Source organism: Terrapene carolina, unplaced genomic scaffold (genome assembly GCF_002925995.2).
Source record: "Terrapene carolina triunguis isolate 2854851 unplaced genomic scaffold, T_m_triunguis-2.0 Scaffold192, whole genome shotgun sequence".
Lineage (NCBI taxonomy): Eukaryota > Metazoa > Chordata > Testudines > Emydidae > Terrapene > Terrapene triunguis.
The window spans coordinates 15,408,966-15,427,903 of NW_020664543.1; the positions used below are offsets into that span (position 1 = coordinate 15,408,966).

Genomic DNA, 18,938 nt, shown 5'->3' on the forward strand with positions numbered 1-18,938 from the left:
CGCCTTTTTTTTTTTTTCTTTCCTGGGACGGCAAAAAAGCTAGAGCCGGCCCTGGAGCTGGGTATATTATATACCACAAATTCTCCACAGGATTAATTTGGGAACAAGAGGCAAATTGTTAGCTTTTAAACCAGGGGTAGGCAACCTATGGCACGCGTGCCGAAGGCGGCACGTGAGCTGATTTTCAGTGGCACTCACACTGCCCGGGTCCTGGCCACCGGTCCGGGGGGCTCTGCATTTTAATTTAATTTTAAGTGAAGATTCTTAAACATTTTAAAAACCTTATTTACTTTACATATAACAACAGTTTAGTTATATATTATAGATTTATAGAAAGAGACCTTCTAAAAAGGTTAAAATGTATTACTGGCACGCAAAACCTTAAATTAGAGTGAATAAATGAAGACTCGGCACACCACTTCTGAAAGGTTGCAGACCCGTTTTAAACCATCACTAGCCTCAACAGAGAACTGAGCTAAAAAGGCAGTTCAGATTTTCTCTTTTCTATTAAACCCCATTGGGTCTATATTTTTCTATACTATAGTAGTAGGTATAATCCAAAGATTTATTCTCATTTTTTTGGGGACAGTTCTTAAGAGTGATTGGAAACATAAATATCTTCTGCTAACATTTGCTTCTGACCAGATTTGGAGCTCCCTTGAACTGGCAAGAAACGGTTCACTTGGACACAGAACTCTTCCTTGCTTAAAATGATTTGCGGTGTTGCTTGTGCCCTGCTGAGCAGCTGCACTTCACGGGTGAGCGTTTAGGTTTGTAAAACGCTTTGGCACGACGTGAGTTACAAGTTATTTTTGAACCAATGTATTTTGCTGTGGTTCACGCCATGGTTTTTCTAAGGAAATTTCCTAGCTGGCTCGTAGTGGCAAAAACACTCATATTTTCTGGGCTCACATCCAGTTTACAATCCCATAAGTGAGAACTGTTTGTACATCACAGTGCAAAACCACCAGTGATATTTGGTGTTGTTGGCAGGATCTACCAGAGAGCAGCGCAGGGCTGAGATAAAATGGAGACAGAGCTATTTCTGATTCCTAGTTGGTGCCTGGATCAGAATTCAGATTACTGGTGGAGCAGGCTGAGAAAGCTCCTGTTTGCACTATGGATGAAATGGTGGTCAGTCCCTATTGCTGCAAGACGATTGCTGATAACCATCATCGCTTGGAAACAAATCTCCATTGTCTTATCCAGCATTAAAAAAACACTGAACAATCAATGACAAGATGGCCAGATAATTCAGTCGTTTTGTTTTGTAAGGAAAGACAATCCAGTATGATGTTTGTACACTGTTTAATGGTAGTTAACATTCTTTAATAGCATTATATTATTGTTACAGTTTCCTCACACACTTTAACACAGTAATTGTATACCTAAAAAAATCCTAAGTAAAAAGATGATCACTATGTGAGGCGAAAATTGCTCAAGAAAAAACAGACACTCGAAATTGCACAATGCTGTGTAAACAGCGGCTTATTGGATTTATCCTGTTGCTTATGGAAAAGCAGAGGATAGATCCAGGGTTGGTTCAGTGTGAATTTCCTGATCATTCCAGTTTACACCCCATGCATGTTAGGAACATAGGGATTTCAATCCTGGATCAGGCCAGTGGTCCATCTAATTCAGTACCCTGTCTCCAAATACTATCAGATGCACCAGAGGAATCTCGAAGAGGGAAGTTATTGAACAAACTGCTGACAGAACTTTCTTCCTATCCCTGATAGTTAGAGTTTGGTTTGTGCCCTGAAGCATGAGAGTTTATCTTACTTCTAAATGGACTGAAAGAATAGGCAGGGGATATTCATCTTAAAATGAAGCAAATTGTATAGCTGTGATAAAATGAATCAGCTCAACTGCTGCCTTTTATTAAAGCTACTTTCACAAGTTATTGCAGGCAAATGTGGAAGATCATTTATAGCAGGTTCTCTGTAAAAATCCTGTTGTTTCATTTCATGGACATACAATTACTTCTGGGGCCTAGTGGATAGGGTTAGGGTTAGGGCAGGGCACTGGTTTCATGGTTGACCTTGGAACTCATCCTCTCCAACCTGCCAGAGACTGGCAAGAATAGGCCAAGTTCAGGCATGGAGGTAAGCAGGTATACCAGCTATAACAGAAGTTGCAACTGCTTATCACAGGGCTGAGAAGGGCCCATGTCAATAGCTTCCTGCCATGCACTGCAATTCTGCACTACCCTTGTGGCTGCTTATGGAGTGGTTCTGAAGTCTTATCTCAGCATTTCTTCCATCCATGGGGAGGATAATATAATAATGCTTCCCTTTTTTATAGCACCTTTCAACAGTGGTTCTCAAAGCCCTTTCTAAAGCCGGGTATTAGTATCCCCATTTCACAGACTGGGAAAAAGAGGCTTGGAATGGTTAAGTGATTCATCCAGTGTCAAACAGCAAGTCAGTGGAAGAACTAGGAACAGAATCCAATTCTCCCAACTCATAATTCCCTGCTCTAACTGCTAGACATCATTGCCTCCTGAGTACTGCCGCTGCCTTCACTGCTGAAGCCCAGGATGGGGGAAAAGTTAATGCAGATACACAGGGGAAAGACAAAAGTTTAGGATCAGCCTAATTAATTAATCTCCTGAATGAGTACCACAGACAGGGTGTGTGACATACACCTTTGCTATGGGCAACTGGGAGAATGGGGAATGCCCACCTTTACATAACGAACCCTCTGCCAAAGACACATTCATTCTAATAAGGAATTAAGTCATCTTCTTTGATACACAAATGGAACCAGGGGCCCACTCCTGCAGCCCACACTCAGGCAAAACTCCCGTTGAAGCTGATGGGAGCTTTGCTCGAGTAACACAGTCAGAATTTGGCCCATGAGAGAAAGCTATATTAGCCGATAAAGACTTAAGCAAGTGTCCTAGAGCCCTTACCGCACATATTAAGCCGAAGTACAGAGATTAATATCTTATTTTTCCCTCTCACTACATTATGGATAGCTTCTCTGTTGTAAAGGTTGAATCTAGCTTTTTGCTTATATAGCCATTTCCAATCCTAATCACCTCTAGCTTCACCAAAACTAAAGCAATCCACATGAAACGGCACAAATATTGTCTCACGCCACATTAGAGATTTTATGCAAAGTCAGACACAGAAAAGACAGAGTGTTTCAGAAATAAGAGTTAAAAACATAAGAAGTGAACACTTGTCCCCATTGAAATCAATAGCAAAATACCCATAGACTTAAACAGGGTCAAGATTTCATCACTTCTTGAAGAATTTGCTAATCTTTTTTTTAATAGCTCATAATATTTCAAAAATCACCATAGAATAATAATTCCTAGCTCTTATCTATCTATCTATCTATCTATATCTAGCACTTTTCATCAGTAGATCTCAAAAGTATTTTACAAAGGAGGTAAGGATCATTATGCCCATTTTACAGAATGGGAAGCTGCAGCACAGACCTGGGAAGTGACTTGCCCAATGTCATCCAGCATGCTTCTGGTAGAGTTGGGAACAGAACCCAGATCTCCTGAAGCTGTTGGCCTTCAGAGGACTGGAGCCTTTGAGAAGGCGAGTGGGTGCATTTCATCAGGCCTCCATGTTGGGAGATGTATCTGTAATTTTAACTGTGAATTTCCTGGCCTTTGGACTGCTTTTTTAATTACAGCATTTTATTACGGTTTTTTTCCATGAATATATTTCTATGTATTTACAGCCTTAACTCCATCTTAGCCAAATTCATCCCTACTGGAAGTGGGTTACATCAGTGGTGAATTTGACCCAATTATTTTCTCTTTACATAAATACAGTACACTAGGTCTCTTTTTTTATATAATGCAAGCTCTAGGAGGTAGGTGATAAACTAATATCAGAGAAAATTAACTCATAGCAAAGTATATAAGACTGAGACAGGTAGGAGATGAAGCTACTGCAGTGCATAGATGTGACAGTAATTCATTCCAGCTATTGTATATCTCCAAGGCATACTTGAGAAGGTGGCTTGAGAAATGTGCTCTTGAAAGTTCTCTTTTCCTTTCCACCTTTTTTTAGAAGGGATTCACCACCATCCTTTATATTAAGGATACATTTATAAATGGTTAATACATAATTAACAGATGTTTTAATATATAGTTAATGAAAGGTTACAGATTGTCAGAATCCAATAGGTTGTTTATAACCAGGGCTTACAACCATCTAGAACAGCTTCTACTGATGTGCTTATAACCATCTTCGATAACACATACTGTTTACATCTGTTACAACTTAGCACATCTATTAATCATTTAAAACCCTTTATAAACTACACTGGGGTATATTAATAACTAAAAAGGAACTGCACTAACTGGAGTCTTTTAGGAGTTTGGGATTTTAATGCTACTAAAGTTCCCAGGAAAGTAGGGATGTGATTATAACAGAAAAGGAAACCTGCAGTGATGCCTTAATTAACTAAATTAATAGTTCCCAGATAAGAAACTATCTATTAAAAGTGAATTTTAATAAATACCGCTATTGCTATTTCAGGATCTCCAGCCAGTGAATGGTGCTGGAGTCTCTCACTAGCAGCTATTTCATCCCACTGGCTGGGATATTTTATAGTACTGGGAAGCAGATTGAGGGCCCAGAGCTGCTTCAGTGGAAGTCAATTGGAATTTAGCCTAAGTAAAGGGTTCAGCACTGGCCTCATAATGCCCACAGGAATATTTTGCTTTCCCAAATGCAACAGACCAACATTCAAAGTATCTGCAGAAGATGATGCTCATGATGCATATATAAATGGTTTACATGATCATAAAGGTCATTCGTTTCCCTTTACATGTACCGTCACTTTGTTCAGGGGATTGGCAATGGGATTTGGGACATTTCATCTCTGTGTCGCCAGTTCAAATCCATCCCATATTGAAAGCTGCTACCATCTGGATGGTTATTTGGTGGACTATGTGAAAATGAACTTGGTGGTCCCAGACCAGTTTTAGTGGACAGGTGACATGACAACGAGGGCTGGGCTAGTTAGCAGTCTCACCGAAGAAGCCAAGAACTGAATGAGCCTCTCAAAGAAGCTAGAGACGGAAAAGTTCTACGGCATTCGTTCATCTACTACATCTCCTGGCTAATGCGAGATTGTTCTGCACAGTATATTTTTGAGTCCTTTATCCAAACCATTTTTAAATAATTCAGCTGATGGGGTTGACACGTTGCACCCTATATGATTTTATGAAAATATGCTAATGAGAGTGAATATAATGTAACTGGAATATGCTTCATGCAAAATATCTCTTGTAAGGTATCATTACAAAGCTTATAATCTACTGAGTGTGTTCATCCTATTTGTATGAATGTATCATTCTTGTATCTGAAACTAGAAATATTAAATATAACTCTGAGGGCCTATTGTAATTATGCAAAGTGTGGGCCATTAATGGTGGTTTGGAATCTTGATGGCTCCCATCAACCAGGACAATTGACTGTGGATGGCTCTGTTTGCAGGCAGGCCTTCCTGTGAGTCAGGCTGGGAGGAATGAAGGCTTGGGGTCTTACAGTGACATGTGATCATGTCACCTGAACTGAAATCCATCTTTAACCTGGTGTTTTTCCATTGAGAAGGAGGGCTGGGAACCCAGAGGGACAAAGGATTCCCACCTTATGCAAAAGATATATAAGTGGGTGGAACAGAATAAGGGGGCGGCCATCATGAGAAATCCCCTAGCTACCACCTGAGCTAGAACAAGGGCTGTACCGGGGAAAGGATTGTGCCCAGACTAGGAAGGCGTCCAGTCTGTGAAAGAAACTTATTGAAGCATCTCTGAGGGTGAGATTTTATCTGTATTCAGTTTTCTAACTGTATTAGGCATAGACTTGCGGGTTTTATTTTATTTTGTTTGGCAATTCACTTTGTTCTGTCTGTTACTACTTGGAACCATTTAAATCCTACTTTCTGTATTTAATAAAATCACTTTTTACTCATTATTTAACCCAGAGTATGTATTAATACCTGGGGGGGGGGGGGGCAAACAGCTGGGCATATCTCTCTATCAGTGTTATAAAGGATGAACAATTTAGGAGTTTACCCTGTAAAAGCTTTATACAGGGTAAAACGGATTTATTTGGGGTTTGGACCCCACTGGGAGTTGGGCATCTGAGTGTTAAAGACAGGAACACTTCTTAAGCTGCTTTCAGTTAAATCTGCAGCTTTGGGGCACGTGGTTCGGACCCTGGGCCTGTGTTGGAGCAGCCTAGCGCGTCTGGCTCAACAAGACAGGGTGCTGGAGTCCCAGCAGGGGTAGTAGTAGTCTTGGCACATCAGTTGGCAGCCCCAGGGGGTTTCTGTGATCCAACCCATCACAGGGGTCTTCCACCATTTCCCTTGGGAGACTATTCCACAAAAGAATAGATCTCGCCATTAAGAAGTTTCCCTGATATTCAACTTTCATTCTCCTTAATTTCATCCCATTCCTCCTAGTTATAGCCCTACTTACCACCCCTAACAATTCTTACTAAAATGCGGTTACATCCTTGTGCATCGGCGTCATGTCCCATCGTCATCCTGCAGCCAATCCAGGACTTCTTTTAATCTTTCCTCAATCAACCCATCCCTCCCACACCCGTAGTCATTCTTGCTGGTTTTCCCTGAATTCCTGTCTCCCTCTTTCTGGTGTGGAGGTGTGTTGGACTCAGTTGAGCATTCTAGGTGTGATCTCATTGGTGCTGGTCTATCACCTCCCTGCTTTGGGACATGAGGTGTCTTTATGCACAGCATCCGTATGTCTTGGGGGGGCGCTCTCACTCTTAGATATGGTCCCTCCAGAATAAGGTTGAGGCACGCTGGTGGTTCAGTGTACTGCTGCTGTGTAGAGCATTGTATTTGTACAGCCCATGCTGTACCTGCTCTTTTTAAAGCATTGTCTAGGAGGCGTTCGCCCAGAAAGCAGATTTTGAAGGTGTCGGGGGGCTAACACGTATTAAACGACCATCCCGCATTTACAGTGTGGAATAAGGCACAGAGCAGAGTAACTGTGGGATCATATGGTCGGAGCGGTCACTAAGATTATATCCCCTTGGTTAGGAATGGAGGGCTGGCAGGGATAGGCCATCATAAAATGCCCGTTTTTTAAAGATAATAATAATAGCTAGCTCTTATCTATTGCTTTTCCTCAGTAGATCTCAAAGCACTTTACAAAGCAGGTTAGTATAATTACTCCCATTTTACAGATGGGAAAACTGAGGCACAGAGCGGTGACGTGACTTACCCACGGTCACCCAATGGCAGAGCCAGAAACAGAACCCAGGTCTCCTGAGTCCCAGTCCAGGGCTTTATCCGCTAAGAGGCGACTTCTGTTTGTTAACCCCTGGGTTACAAACAGCACAGGGCTAGAGTGGGTTGGCAGGGCTATTCCAGAGAGAAGACTATATAAGCCACGGTGCTGGTAAACAATTACAAGAGAGACTCCTGGGTCTTCTCTGCAAGTTACCTCCGCTTTAACACTGAAACACAATCTTTCTTCAACGGCCCAATCTGCATATGGGCATCTACGCTTTCAAGGAAAAAAGCTGGTTTGAGGTTATAAGCAAACAGCGATGGGAACTGGTGGTTGATCTTATTCTGGAAGGGGTCAAAGTGGCCTTTTTTGAAGCGGGCAACCTTGAGCTGTTGGAGACACGTCATCTTGGTGTCCCTGACCCCGTAGAAGGTCAGTGCCTTTTCTGAATACTCCAGGTACACCCCGATCGTGTGAAAGAAGGGCTGCTGGATAACGGATTCGAAGCCACCAAACCAGGCCACGTAGTTCTGTCCATTCCACTGCAGGCAGCAGGATTTCTCGTTCCTCCCCAGGCGGCCTCTGTCGTAGGACTCCCGCGGGTTGAAGTCCTCGGCGATGACGCCGATGCTCACCCAGCCGTCGATGATTTCCACCTCCCAGTAGTAGTTGCCTCGGTTCATCAGGTTCTCGCCCAGCACCTGCTCGCAGTTGATGAACCTGGTTGGGCTCTCGGGGTAGCCGATGGGGTTCAATACTCGTTTGGCCCCTTTGGTTCCGAACAGCTGGAGGAACTTGTCCGCGGTATCGCTGTCCAAATCGATGATGAAGGCAACTGTGCAGGAGGGGACAAGCAAACACAAAAGAGAGAATCAGAATCGAATTTAGCACAGAGCATCCCTTTCCCCTTTAGCCCCAAGTGGTGAGTTTCAGTGGCTAACGTTACCAGGTCTGTTTCTGTACTATCGCTCTCCAATATCTGGGCAGAGGCCTTTCCCACCCCTGGCCCAATGGCAACGAACGCCCACCCAGCTATTGATCGAAATCAGCAAAGCTAAAGAGATGCGCCTTGGGGTATGTCTACGCTACAAGCAAAGGTATGACTGTAGCATGCGGGGGGGGGATACCCGCACTAGCTTTACTCTAGCTAGCACAGGTAACTGTAGTAGCGTAGATGTGATGGCCCAGGCTTCAACACAGGCTAGCTACTAATGCAGGAGCCTGCTGGGGAGCCTGGTTGCTAGCCATGCCGCCGTACGAGCTGGAGTAAAGCTAGTGCGGGTATGCACGCGCATGCTACAATCACAGCTTCACTTGCAGCGGAGACATGCCCTTAGTACTGTGTCCTACTGGCTGCTGGATGGATCTGGCCTTTGTCTGATCATCAGGAGAATTCCAGAGCAGACAGCCCTGCCCCCGAGAACTTCCTGCCACCCCCACCCCTCTAGGAATTCAACCCTGCATACAGAAAGCAAAAGCATTCCTGCTGATTGCAGCTAACACAGTGTCTGATCTGATGGTGCGTGTTAGGGTGATTAGCCACAGACTAAGGCAGCAGATTATTAGCGGGGCCAGAAACAACATGAAAGACTGGCTCTTTCTGTCTAGCAGAGAGGTTAAGAGGCGTATTCTGAATTTACCCCGCAGCAGATTTATCCATTAAGAGTTTCTTAATGCTGCAGAGAATTGCACAGACTCAGCCCTACCCCCAAATAAATTGACCACATGCCCTTGCACTGAGAAGCTGAGCAGGTACCCACCATGGATACTGACTCTGAAAGAAGCAACAGATTTTTATGGCTGGTATTGTTCTCTAGGGCAGCAGGGGGCTGGAGGGGCATGGAGGCAATGGGCCTCCTACCACTGAATACTGTAGTAATTGGCCCCGGAAGGATACTATCTAATCCCAAGGAATTTCTGTCTGGTCAGAAGGAGGGTTATGGCCTGGGGCCTTGTTGATGGGTATTTACAAAACAGGAGTTCAGTTGGGATAGAGTACTGGCCACCCTCCCACGCACAGGAATAAGGCACAGTGTAGATCCACAAAGCCCAGGGGATCCAGCTTGCAAGTCAGATGCAGAGGAGTCAGGGGGAACAGAAGGTCCTTGAATTTCCAGCTGAATGAGGCGTTCATGGATTGGATCCATATCTGCACAGGCCCAACTTCCGTTGGGGAGCGTGACCAGCAGCAGCTCCTCCAAGAAGACTGAGGAGTACCTGTGGCACTTTAGAGACTAACACATCTATTTGGGCATAAGCTTTCGTGGGCTAAAACCAACGAAAGTTTATACCCAAATAAATGTGTTAGTCTCTAAGGTGCCACAAGTACTTCTCATTCTTTTTGCTGATACAGACTAACACGGCTACCGCTCTGAAACCTGTCTCCAAGAAGACTGTTGACAGGCACTAGAAAATCGTCCTTGGATTTGTGAGTAAACGCATGTCTGTGTGAACAGGAGAGGAGCAGAAAATAAAGCCGGGGGAAGAAAGCAGAGACCCATGGGTAGTGTACAGGTGAGAGATGGCTCACTGGGAAGGATGCAAGCTCAATCTCTCTCCCCTCTCTGCGAGCTTGTGCTCCAGCAGCGCATGGTGGAGCACAGTCGGTCAGATCGAGTCTCTTTTGGTTCTACAGCTGGTCTTTGTGTGGCAGCTTGCCAAGCCCCGCACAGTGCTTTGAATATCAATCACAGTGTCTGAATCAGGCAACTTTTCATTGTAACCTCTTCAGTTAGCCTGGCTCTTCCTTGGGCTTTTTTGAGTCAGAATTTTGTCCGGCTTTAACAACTTCAGCAACCGAATTAGCCACCTGCCTGAAGCCATCAAACTGGTTCAAAACAGAGCGTGGAATTAGTGTTATTTTGATTACAAGTTATTTGACTCCAGAGGTTCCGAGCTAATTAAACAGAGGATCAAATTAATCTGTGACTGAATTACGTGGAAAGCGTTTTACGTGCAACAGCGTCTTGGCTAGGTCCCCCAGGACTGGTTTGGCAGAACTACACATAGGCTGAGTTTTTAAGACTTTAGCTGGAAGGCAAATGGACTCCCTTTATTAGCTGTATGGTATTTATCCCAACAACATGCACCGGACCCTGCCAGGGAGCAGACATACAAATGCAGCTGCCAGTACAGAAAGTTTACATGTCATCAGTGTTTTGAGCAGAAAGGGGAAATGCAGCAACTGGCCTTAGCAACAGAAGCCAAAACAAAGGTCAGGGTCTTACATTTCAGGAAATAGTCTCTTGTCTCCAAGCAGGCTGGATTGTTTGATTTGTCCGAAGGTTGGGGCTCAGTGACTGCTGCAAGGAGAGGAATAAAAGGCATCACCATCGAGCTACATAAACAGCAAAGGCAACAAAGCCCCCGTGAACGGATGCTGTGTGAATCTCAGAGGGAGGTGCAAAGCCCTGGGCCTCAGGGTACATCATGCTGCTCCTGCATTTAAAAATATAAAACCAAGAGCAAAAAAGGAACGTCCCTGGGACTCTACAACATTCATGCAGGGTCCTACGACAGATGGTCCTGCTGCTGCACTGCCAGCCAGCCAACAGGGGGCACTAACAACCCAACCCCATGTTCCTAGGCTGAGGCCAGTACACAGTATACACAATACAAGGCAGATCCCTGTTGGACTGGGCTTAATGGCAGGCAATGGCCACATGTGTTCCGCAGGAGGAGACGGGCGTGGCTGGGAAGGGAATGATTTTGAAGGGTCTCCAGGAGAATTACAAACAACGGGGAGTTGAACCAGTCATTAAAAGCTAAAATGAAGCTGCCCGAGTCTGTCTGAAACTCAACCAGCAGCTTCAGCTTCCCCCTCCCCCTGCAGGACAGAGAGTCCGGGAATGAAGTGGTAGGTCTGTGTTCAGAGGAGACAAGTCTTCCTTTCATGGGAAGCCTCTTGGGGGGAGTTCCCCAAACCGCCCGGCCACACCTAGCTCCAAGCCTGTTTGTTGCCTTCTGACTTTCTAGTCGTTGTGGAAACTTCATAAAACCCCCCCAGAGCGAGACGGGAGCCCAGACGGCAGAGGCTGCCTGAGAGGCTGATTATGCAATTACACAGTTTCCAAGGCTGTCGGGACGGGTAGGGAGCGCTTCACGGCTCTGCCCTGGGGGTGCTGGCTTCTCACATTCATTTGCTAGTTATAAAAGTTAAACAGGGGCTCTCAAGAGCCTCGGTGCTCCTTGTGCACACTGGGGAGCAATATAAACCTCGGCCCACACACCAAGGGGCTAGCCCACGGTGGCTAAATACACACCTTCTTGCATCCCATGGAAACCAGACTCTTCATACCCCTTCCCCAGCAATTGGTCCCACTGGTTCTTGCATGCAGTCACCAGCAGCTCCTTCACGGCACACACAGCCTGGCTGGACTTGGTGAAGCTCAGTTCCTTCTGGAAGCTTGGACACAGGGAACTCTTTTCCTCAGCTGCTATTTTTAAGGCCTGGAACTCCTGAGCCAATACAGGATACAGGGATCAAGAGCCTGCAAGAATCTTGGGCTGCGTCTTGTTCCACCACCACACCCTTTCCCAAAACACTAGTGCAGTGATTGTTCCCAGGACCCAGCATGGAGACAGACATGCAACAGGGAGGGAACGACTTCTCTGGCCATGTGTTCCTTAGTCAGTTTCAAATCTAACTCAAGAATATCACATACAACAGTATCTCCTCCCACCAAGGACCATTGCCCCAGCTCCACAGCTGAGGTGCTTGAGGATCGCTCGCTCTGCAGAGATTGCCTCCATGCCAGGGGCTGCTTTGTGCATGCCCACAATAGCTGCCCATTATTTTTCCTCCCTTTAACTTTCCAGTGAGTGGCAAGAGGCGAGTTAGTTCACATACAACCCAAAAACCCAGTATCAAACTCACTGTAGTGACCTTTAATTACGGGCCTGAGCCGAGGGCGTCATTTGCATTGTTTTTTTCCCTAACAACTCCCCCTCTTCACCTCCTATTTCCATTCACCTGCTACCTGATTAACGTGCCCTTAGGAGGCACAAGTCTACAGGCTTTGTCCCCACACTGCTGCATTGCAGATCTGAACCTGCTATTATGCATGTGTAACACCAACAGATCCTGATTGTCAGCAGGCACAATCGAACCTGGGACCTCTGGAGCTCAGTGCATGAGCCTCTACTGCATGAGCTAAAAGCCACGTGGCTGTTAGCTAAGGCTGTAGAGCAGACTCATTAATCTCTAAGTGGTCTCGACGCCACTACATGGGACAGAGCACCACACCCAGGAGGTGCGTGGGTTACACATGCGCTGTCACATACCAGTAGGGATCGCTGGCATATTCTAACCTTTGCCAGCTCCTGGGCCCTTGTTCTTCACAGAGTCATGCCCTCAGTTAGAACGAAGGTTCAATGTTAACAATAATTTGGTAAGTATCTAGCTATGTACTTGGTGCAGGTCAACATGCACTCCCAGCGTCTCGCTGCTCCCAGGACCCAGGCGCTCCCAGCTCCCGTTGCTGACAGTGAACCTCTGCTCCATCTGCTCCGTGTCCGTCTGTCTTCCATTTGCAACATGAGTGTGGGCAAGTTGCTCACTAGCAGCCTGACCCAAAGCCCACTGAAGGCAATGGAAAAACACCCGTTGCTTTCAGTGGGCTTTGGGTCAGATCCTGGTTGAATAATGGATTAGCCAAGAGCTGCACTGCAGTTTGGAGGGAGAGGGGCTTGGAAGTGTCATGTTCCAGCCAGGGCCGGCTCCAGCGTTTTTGCCACCTCAAGTGGCAGGGGGGGCAAAAAAAAAAAGCTGCGATCGGCAGCACTTCGGCGGCAGCTCTACCGCCGCCGCTTCATTCTTCGGCGGCAATTCGGTGGCAAGTCCTTCTCTCCAAGAGGGACTGAGGGACCCGTCGCCGAATTGCCACCGAAGAGCCGTACGTGCGACCCCTTTCTGTTGGCTGCCCCAAGCACCTGCTTGCTGCGCTGGTGCCTGGAGCCGGCCCTGGTTCCAGCTCCCCAGGTCCACAGGAAGCGCTAGCGGAGATCAGTACCTCCGGTCATTTGTGATTTTTAACCCTGCCCCAGTGCTTGCTCCGCTCCTGGCGCCAGTCCCTGCGCACCTGTAGGAAGTAAATGGTATCCGTGCTCGGAACCCTCTCCAGGTTCTGCCTGCACTGAGCCAGCGTGGCACGCTTCTCCTCCTTCTGCCGGAGATCTGCTTCAGCCTCAAGCAGCATGGATCGCTCGCCATCCTCGATGAAGCCAGTCACCTCTTTCTGGAAGGTCACCAGAGCTCTGGATGCTTCATCAAAGAGCCTGCTGACTTTTTCCTTCTCCTTCAGGGCGGCGCTCTACGCACACAAAGATGGGCATCTGCATTGTTAGTAATTAGCTTTCCCCTTTCTATAGCTCAGTTCATGGAAGGATCTCAGAGCTCTTTACAAACAGCAGCAGTTCATTAAGATCTTGCCTGTACTGGGGTTTTCGGCACTAATGTAGCTGCACCGGAGCAAACCACCACTTGTACTAGGGCACCGTGCTTCCATGAAGGGTCTGCACGGTGCAGCTGAAGTGGTGCCAAAAAATGCACTCCAAGCAGTGTAGACAAGACCTATGCCACACCCCACCCCTCTGAGGTCAGCGGGTGTTACTGCCCCCATTTTATACAGGGAGAAACGGAGGCACAGAGAGGTGACGTGAACCAAGGTCAGACAGGGAGGCAGTAGCAGAGGCAGGTGTAGAACCCAACAGACCCCACTGTGCCCCTTTGCATTTCCATGGAGCATGGCTGCACTTGTCCAACTTGTTTCACTTTGATCACCTCTCTCCACAGGAAATGGCAGTTCAGCACCTTCCCTCAGGCTGCGCTTTGCTGTCCCATGCAGAGATGCAGTTAATGCCAAATCCACGGTCTGAAACGTGGAGCAGGCAGGACACCTCCCCAAATGGGAGCAGAAAGCTAGGTGAACCGTAGAGGCGAATGGGTGACAGACACGCAACCCTGGAGTATAATCAGCCTGCTGAAAGCTTAGGGATGTGGCTGCCACGGGGACTGACAGGGCTAAAGGAAATACCTCCCCAGATGAGTTCCTCCAGGGGAGCAACCTCAGTTCCAGGGGCAGTATTTCCTATCCTGACAACATTCCAGATTGGGGGCCATGTATCGGGTCAGGCGGCCGCCATGCTTTCCCAAAGCACCTGAGCACTCCCGAACTGGGAAGAGCTGCCTCTAGTAGAAGTCTCTCCGAAGTTGCTCTCGGTTCTAGGGGGGCTCGCCGGGGCATTTGTTAGAGGACGCAGTTCAGAGGGAAGGTGGAAGGGGGCAGGAAATGCTCCAAGCTCAGCTCAAGCCCTGGGCAAGGTGAGGACAAGGTCATCTTACTTTGATGAGCTCCACGGTCTTTCTGGTCTGCGCGACGGTGACTCCCAGCTCGACCAGCTGGTTCTCCACACAGCTCAGGATTTTGGGTCGCTGGGCCTTGAAAACAAAAAGGATGAAAACAGCCCTGCTGAAAGGTGCGTTAGCTGCCATACCCGGGCTGCATTCAGAACCTGAGCCTTCCAAATGGGTGCGTCTTATACACATCACCTGCAGGGAGCCACAGCACTCGCTCCATAGCTAATGTTACAAACCCTTTTTCATGATAACCCTTATTTTTCACATCCACCCCTCTAAATTCTGTAAATAAAAACCACCTGAGCTGAAAATCGGGAGGATGCCTCTGAGGCCAAGGCAGAATTTTTCTACCAAATTTCAGGCAAATCAAACAGGGGATTCCAGAATTATGGGCCCCCAAAATCAAGCAGGCAGTCAGTTTGCAAATGCTTAGTCCTTCCTTAGTCCTCAAATTGCAGCGGAGACACAGACATCAATGGACTCTGCCTTCCCTTGAGGTTCGAGCGGCCAGGGAGACACGAGAGAGATTTGGGGTTCTTTTCTAGACTGACAAAATCCCAGAACTGTGGGGCTAGAAGGGACTTTGAGAGGTCAGCATTGTGCACTGAGGTAGGACCAGCCGTGACAGGTGTTTGTCCAACCTGTTTAAATGAGCCGCTCGCTGCGAGCAGGATTCAAACTTGTGCCAACCCTATTGGCTTTCATGTCCAACACTGCAAGCTTCCACCGCGCCACTCTGCTGAGCACTACGTGTGGAAACGACCCTACAATGAGCCAGTCGAAGCAGGGCAGATCACACGGCTCGCCCAACTGGATGGGGCATTTCACGGACCCAATGGACACCTGTTACGCCAGTCACACCTTCATGCCCCCTATTACCCACCGCTCAGAACAGTGTGTGCATCTTCAGCACTTTGCAGGGTGGGTAACTCACCACGCAGGGTGTTCCACTCTACTTCTGTGCTCATTGGCTTAATAGCTCCGGCAACATGGGGCATGGAGGGGAGGGCCACACCTATTGGCGGAGGCAGGGATGGGACATCATGCTCATTGGCATTGAGGGGGCGGGACCTTGACGCCACATTTCCTGGGTGTCTGAGGTTTGAGTTCTGGGAAGAAGGCTCTCCCCTTCGTGAAGGTTGCGAGGGGCACAGTACGTGGCTGCAGCCACAGATGCACATGAGCAACGTTCATGGTGTTTGGATAGACATCGGCCTGGGAGAGGCGCATTGAGAGCAAGGCACACTGTGCTGTCGCCTGATGAAGGGAAAAAGCCAGCCACACACCAAACCATACCAACAGCATGGCACACGCCAGTGGCTGAGAGCATAAGGAGACCAGAGCATGGGAGAGATCTTACCCGGGAAGCTGCAGAACCCCATGGGAGGGAGCGGGGAGGGTCAACGAAATTGACATTGACACGGTTCAGGCTGTTTACGGCAACTTCAGATCCCAATGCAGCTGCCTGATACCTCTTCCCCCAGAAGCTGACCCCACCCTCCTCCATTGCCAGATACCATCTTGGACTAACCTTCCTGATGCCTGGGGGGTGGTGAAGCATGACCCTTAGCATTACCATGCCCCCTTTCCCATCCCTCAAGCCAATCCACTGTGAGTAGTTACATTAATATTAATGAGCCAACACTGTCCAGTAGATTGTGCCTCCAATATGATCTGCCTTAAACATGCTAGATCCGGTGGGCAGTGTACTGTTTGCCTAAGGCTGGCAGCTCCTTGGAGATCCTGCCTTCCTGTGTGTTCTCCACCGTGCAGATCACACCGATGGCACTCAATAATAAAGGCAAGAGGATTTTGCGGCAGCAGGAGGGTGGCCTCAAGAACCAGATGAAATAGCATGTGTTAATTCCACCCCGGTACTCCCCACTATAAATCAGGGCTGTGATCACCTAGGTTTGCCTCTACCAGCTACGCCCACTCAGAGCTTCCTAGCACCAGCGGGAATCAGACTCCGATCCATCTGCTGCAATAGCACAGACCCCTTGCCACTTGAGCTGAAGGAGACTCCCCATTGTTAGCGGTATAAGAGCCATAACACAGACACTTCAGCAACTCTGATTCTAACCAGTAGAGGGCAGTGGCCATTAGCCAGGTCATGGCAACGCCTGGCAACGCCTCCTCTCTCGCTTTGGGAACTTCTCCCAACTACTGCAGATGAGCCAGAATGAAACTGACAGCTCAAGGAAACCTTGTGGGTGAGAATTTGGTAGATGAGTCAGGCCCATCTGGGAACGGGAGTGATGGAAAAATCCCTGCCGACAGAACACAAAAGACGAATGGAGCAAGGAATGGAATCTGGGAATGGAGCCAAAAGAAATAAAGGACCTGATTTAAGATACTGTGGGAAAGAGACACAAGTGGACAAATTGCTCCCAGCTTTACTTCAAGTGAAGGCCATGGAGTGAGGCCAGGGATGGATTTGGCCCAGTACGTCCCAAAGGAACCTGCATATGCCCAGACTTTTGTTTCTGCCTCCTCCCCAAACCCACACATAATCAGTTACATTACCAGATCTCTTGCATGTGTGTAATCTGGCAGCCCAGACGGAACCCTTTGTAGCAGTCCGGTTAAACTGTTATTTTTACTTAAAAACATCTTGTCAGTGGATTTTCCAATGCGGCTTTTCCCCCGCCTGGCTGCAGCTCCAGGGAATTGCAGAGAACAGAGCACCATTTTCAAGTTAACAAGCACAAAGTGTTCTGGGATCTTGACACCTTTTTTCCCTTCCTTCTCCCTCCACTGGCAAAATCCTACCTTGACTGTTAAGCACTATACTATGAAACTGACTATGCCATAGCACTGTGATTTAATAGGGTTGGAGACTTTGGTCCTACATGTGTGCAAGGGGCCAAACTGTGTTCCCAGCTTGGAAAACAGACAACCCCCTCCCCAACCCAAGCTTTAGCCCATCACTCAATTTATATTTCAGTCCTGAGCTCCCTGCATACAGATCTACCAGTGCCCTTTAATCCTGCCCTGCAGCATCACTGATATTCCAGTCCTGGGATGCCTCTCCAAAAAAGCTCTGTGATGTCCTTCATTCCTGACCCCGCCCCTCAATGCTGGTATCAACTAAACGGATCTGCTGATGCTCTTCAATCCAGACCCACAGCCCCCTGCAATCCCACCCCTGCGCTTCCCCCCAGCTCTGCCAATGCTCCTCAATCCTGACCCAGGCCTAGGCTCCCCCCACCCAGCCCTACCGATGCCCCTCAATCCTGACCCACAGCCCCCTGCTATCCTAGCCCTGATGCCCCTCAATGCAACACTCCCTGCTGTCCTGGCCCTGGGGAGCAAACCCCACAAGGGTCTGGGCACCCAGCGTGGCGAGGGCTGTTCAGAGAAGTAGAAAGATCCTCCCCTAGCTCCTTCTGTGCCCCCACCTTACCTCCTTGTGCTCCCGCTCCACCTCCACCGCCACCACCTCGTGGCTCCGGTGCTCCTGGCCCTGGCACAGCTGGCAGATGCAGGCCTGGTCGGTGCGGCAGAAGCTCTCCAGCGGCCGGAGGTGCAGCTTGCATAGGCTGTCCTCGATGCGGCGCAGCGGGGGCACCAGGCGGTGGCCCTGGAAGGCCGGGCTCCGCAGGTGGGGCTGCAGGTGGGGCGGGCAGAAGGAGGCCAGGCACACCAGGCAGGACTGGGCCGCCGTGGCCCGCTCGCCCTCGGGGCAGACATCGCACAGCACCCCCCCCTCCTGCGCCTCCTCCGGCTCCTGTCGCTGGGGGGCGCCGCCGGGCTCCGACGGGCCGGGGGCCTCCTTCTCCGGGGGCGCCGGCGGGGCCATGGGGCTGCGGGCGCCGGGCGGCGGCTGGCGGAGCTGGAGCAGCTCGCACAGCGTGTGGTTCTTGCGGAGCTGGAGGTCGGCCGGGAAGGGCTCCTGGCACAGCGGGCAGCGGGGGGCGCCCTGCCCGCCGCCCGCCCCGGCCCCCGGGCGGTGTCTGTGCGCCCCTAGGCAGCCCAGACAGAAGTTGTGGCCGCAGGGGATGGTGACCGGGTCCTTCAGAGTGTCCAGGCAGATGGGGCAGCCGAAAGGGGAGTCCTGTGGGCTGGGCAGGCTGCCGCCGGCCGAGCCGTTCTCCATGCTGCTCGGGCGAGCTGCTCCCTGCGAGTGCGAGGGACTCGCCAGCCGGGAGCAGGGCTGCCAGCTCCGCCCAACAGGAACTGGTGTCAGAGCGGTAGCCCTGGGGCCGGCTCTGGGGTAGAGTGACCAGACAGCAAGTGTGAAAAATCGGGACAGGGGGTGGGGGGTAATGGGAGCCTATATAAGAAAAAGACCCCAAAATCGGGACGGTCCCTATAAAATCAGGCCATCTGGTCACCCTA

The 18,938-nt window shown here is 48.9% G+C and overlaps 1 protein-coding gene across 1 annotated transcript; it reads right to left on the minus strand.

The window, feature by feature from the left end:
• Positions 1 to 6,120: 6,120 nt before the first annotated feature.
• Positions 6,121 to 18,699, minus strand: TRIM47 (tripartite motif containing 47). The gene is made up of 6 exons (XM_024214156.3): positions 18,004 to 18,699; positions 14,583 to 14,678; positions 13,321 to 13,551; positions 11,503 to 11,698; positions 10,468 to 10,542; positions 6,121 to 8,075 (listed from the first exon to the last, which is right to left on the minus strand). Exons 1-6 carry the CDS (start codon positions 18,694 to 18,696, stop codon positions 7,450 to 7,452), a joined length of 1,917 nt encoding a protein of 638 aa, XP_024069924.2. The 5' UTR covers positions 18,697 to 18,699; the 3' UTR covers positions 6,121 to 7,449.
• Between the last annotated feature and the right edge of the window lie 239 nt (positions 18,700 to 18,938).